We start from the raw sequence: 3329 nt of genomic DNA, 5'->3' as shown, positions 1-3329 counted from the left end.
CGCGGGTGGCTGGTCATGATGAAGCCCTACCGCCCTCTTCCTCTCTTCGCTGCGGCCGGGACGCTGGCATCCCGCTGTTAGTGGTGTTGGGAAGAGTCGCCAGCATGGCGTGGGGGCTCGCAATGTTCTCCGGGGGCTGCGCTGCAGCAGGCTCAGTGCCGCGGCATTCGGGCGGTTTGGTCCGTGTTTGCTTGGGATCACAGCGGTGCTGCCCTTGTTAAGAAATCTTTCGATTGCTGTCGCCGCCGTGTCCTTGTGAGATCTCTCAGCGCTGCGGGAGAGGTCAGCTCTTCAAAAGAGGGGGCAAAGCCCCATCCTGTGAATCTCGGCTCTGTGATTTCCTCCCTGACCCTCCGCTCCGTGACCTCCCTATGTTACGGGGTCCCCGCGCTGCTGAGCAGATGAAGCAGCGCCGCGTGCGGAGCAATAACCCCCTCGCTTTGAGGCCCCAAGTTCCTCCTGAGCGGGCTGAGCGCGTGTGTCTTGAGCTGTTTCTCTTTCCCAGATCTGATCTACTGTGGCCGCAAGCTGCGGGACGACCAAACTCTGGATTTTTACGGCATCCAGCCCGGCTCCACCGTTCATGTCCTGCGCAAGTCGTGGCCAGAGCCTGACCAGAAACCAGGTGAGGAGAGACTGTGGGTTCACGGCTGAGGTCACCATGGGTGGCGTTGGTGTGACCGAGGAGCAGCTTCTCCTGAGGTTGGAGGAGGAAGCAGTCGGTGTTTGTGCGGGACTCAGAGTTAAGGAATGAGCCGTGTGACGTGGAGGGCGAATAATTGATGGTGGCTGGTTGTAGGGCGTTGCCAGAGGATGGGGAACCAAGCGCCTGGTCACACAGCTGGAGGGATGAGCAGGCTTGTGCATGTCCTAGTGCCTGGCTGTGGAGGGAGGTGGGTTAGTTGAGGTCGTTACTTTAACCCAGCTCTGTTCATGCCTGTCGGAGGGTGTAGCTGGGGGCCTGGAAGCCAGGAGCACCTTTACACTGAGGAAACTGTGCTGAGATACTCGGTCACAGGTTCCTTCCTCCCTGGGCCGGCTCAATCCAGGGGCAGGAAAGAATCACCGCTCCTCTTGCAAGTCCCAGGGGTGTGTAAAGTGACTACTGAAGCTTTCAGAGGGGCAACCACGTGCTGTTCTCTGGGCTTTCCTCCCGCAGAGCCGGTGGACAAGGTGGCAGCAGTGCGGGAGTTCCGGGTGCTGCACACTGCCCTGCACAGCAGCCCTGCCTACAGAGATGCGGTGAGTGGGGCTTGGTGCCTGCATCCCCTCGCTGCCAACGGGGGCCCGTGGCGGGGCCTGGCGGTGCCACGCTGCTGCTCTGCTCTGATTTCAGGTCTTCAAAATGCTGGGCAACAAGGAGTCGCTGGATCAGATCATCGTAGCCACTCCCGGCCTCAGCAGCGATCCCGTGGCGCTGGGTGAGTCCAAGTGGGAGCCAGAGGATCCGAGCAGAGCACCCGGAGGTGCTCTGTGTTTAATTGCTGCTGCGGGGAAGGGAGAGTTCCCCTCCTCAGGAGAAAGAGCCTCTGTGGAGCACGGAGCCCAAAGGAGGGCAGCGGGATGCAGCTTTTCTCCCCGCTGTGAACAGTTACAAAAACATCTTTCAGTTGTGCTGGCCCTGCATGTCAGAGCCTTTCTGGCACGGTGCTGTGGGGCAGGTGGGCTGTGGGACACAGTCACAGTGTGGCTGCAGTGAGCGGGGATCTGATCCTGCCCTTGAGGTGGAGCTGCCCGTGCTGGGGCACAGCCCGGGGGATCGGTGGGGAATGCCCCCGCCCTGGGGTATGTGGCTGGCGCTGAGTCTCTCTCCAGGAAGATGAAAAGGTTTCGGAGAGAACAATAATAGAGTCTCTCTGGTGTCTGTTCTGGTTTTCTGTCTGTTTTTGGTGACTCAGTTCCTGAAAAACAATGATTTCTTCTGGTTTTCCCATGGCTCTTGTTTGTCCGGCTCCTGCTTCTCGTATCCTGCCTCCTACTCACCGTGTTTCCTGGTCCCTCCCAGGAGTCCTGCAGGACAAGGATCTCTTCTCGGTGTTCGCAGACCCCAACATGCTGGACACGTAAGTTCGCGTACGCCGGTGCAGTGTCTCCGTGCTGGGTGGGAGAACATGCTCCTGCCTCCCAGTGCAGACACCAGGTGGGAGGTGTGGGGCAGGATGAGTTCCGGCTGCTGCAGCCGCGTGGGACCGTGGGGGGACTTGTTTGTGGACAGCCCGAGGCTGTTTGGTGTTGGTGGGGATGGCTGTGCCCTACGTTCTGGGCCGGTGTCGAGCTGCTGGTTTCTTAGTTCCCCTGTGTACGAGATTCATTCTTCCCCTCTCCGTCTCCAGGCTGATCCCGGCTCACCCAGCGCTGGTGAACGCCATTGTCCTTGTCCTGCACTCGGTGGCTGGCAGCACCCCGCTCCCAGCCCCGGAGACGTCCTCCCGAGGCATGTCCTCGGGCTCCTACCGGGACATGCCAGGTACATTCAGCCACGGGGATGAGAGAGTGGGGAACCCGCAGGGCTTGTGCTGTGCTGACACGGTCCCCCCCAGGCTGGAAGGAGGAAGTTTGGGCTCCTGAGCTAGAAACAGGCGCTGTGGTCCTGTGCATTAATGGGGCTGAGCCCGGCCATGTGGCCAAGGGCTCCACGGGATCGTCATCGGGTGCCTCGTTCCTGCCAGCACCCAGTTTTCTGCACTCTTGGTTCTCTCTGTTGCAGGGGGCTTTCTCTTTGAGGGTCTCTCTGATGATGAAGATGACTTCCACCAGGTGAGCGGCCAGGTGGGGTGGAACAGCGTTTTGGCGCTTGGAATAGAGGTGTGAGTTCCCCCTCTTCCCACACCGCAAGCTGCCCTGGTTCCCGGGGGCGTCGTGGGGACAAACACAGCAGCTGTGGCCAGCTCGGACGCTGTTCACGTCGGGGTTTTGAGCGCTGAGCGCAACTGGGAACAGCCCTTGGCCACCACCTTCACAGCCAGGCTGATGTGGAGGGAGTTGTGCCCGGAGGAGTGTGGCTGAGGAGCACAGGCGAGTCGGTCCCTGCTGCAGCGAGGGAGGTTTCCCTCTCCAAAGGACGCAGTATTTTGTAAAACAAAGAGTCTGGCTAGGCCACAGAAGTGCCTGTTGATGGCCGGGTGCTGTGTCGCAGGCTGAGAACGCTTTGGGTTTCAGCTGGTGGATGAGGTATTAGAGGTTTACTCACAGTTTCTGTGGTAGCTGAGGTTGTGGGGAAAAGCACATCCCCTTCTCTCTTGTATATCCTTTAAAATACTTGAGAGACTCCTTGGGAGTCTCAAATGTTGAAGGAAAGAGGTCACTGGGAATGAGCACAGGAGACCCCA

The 3329-nt window shown here is 59.5% G+C and overlaps 1 protein-coding gene across 1 annotated transcript in view; it reads left to right on the top strand.

The window, feature by feature from the left end:
* Nucleotides 1-18: 18 nt before the first annotated feature.
* The window catches only part of UBL7 (ubiquitin-like 7), a gene marked incomplete at its 3' end in the record, with an annotated part of 3695 nt that continues 384 nt past the window's right edge, over nt 19-3329 (top strand). Inside the window, exons 1-7 of the mRNA XM_010136074.1 lie at nt 19-76; nt 506-625; nt 1160-1242; nt 1337-1421; nt 2006-2063; nt 2334-2467; nt 2708-2757. Coding sequence (XP_010134376.1) covers nt 19-76; nt 506-625; nt 1160-1242; nt 1337-1421; nt 2006-2063; nt 2334-2467; nt 2708-2757 — 588 coding nt within the window. The remainder of the gene's footprint in view (nt 77-505; nt 626-1159; nt 1243-1336; nt 1422-2005; nt 2064-2333; nt 2468-2707; nt 2758-3329) is intronic.

Source organism: Buceros rhinoceros, unplaced genomic scaffold (assembly GCF_000710305.1).
Source record: "Buceros rhinoceros silvestris isolate BGI_N320 unplaced genomic scaffold, ASM71030v1 scaffold30555, whole genome shotgun sequence".
Taxonomy (NCBI): Eukaryota; Metazoa; Chordata; class Aves; order Bucerotiformes; family Bucerotidae; genus Buceros; species Buceros rhinoceros.
Note: the sequence above shows the minus strand (reverse complement) of the source record. Positions and strands in the feature narration are given on the sequence as shown.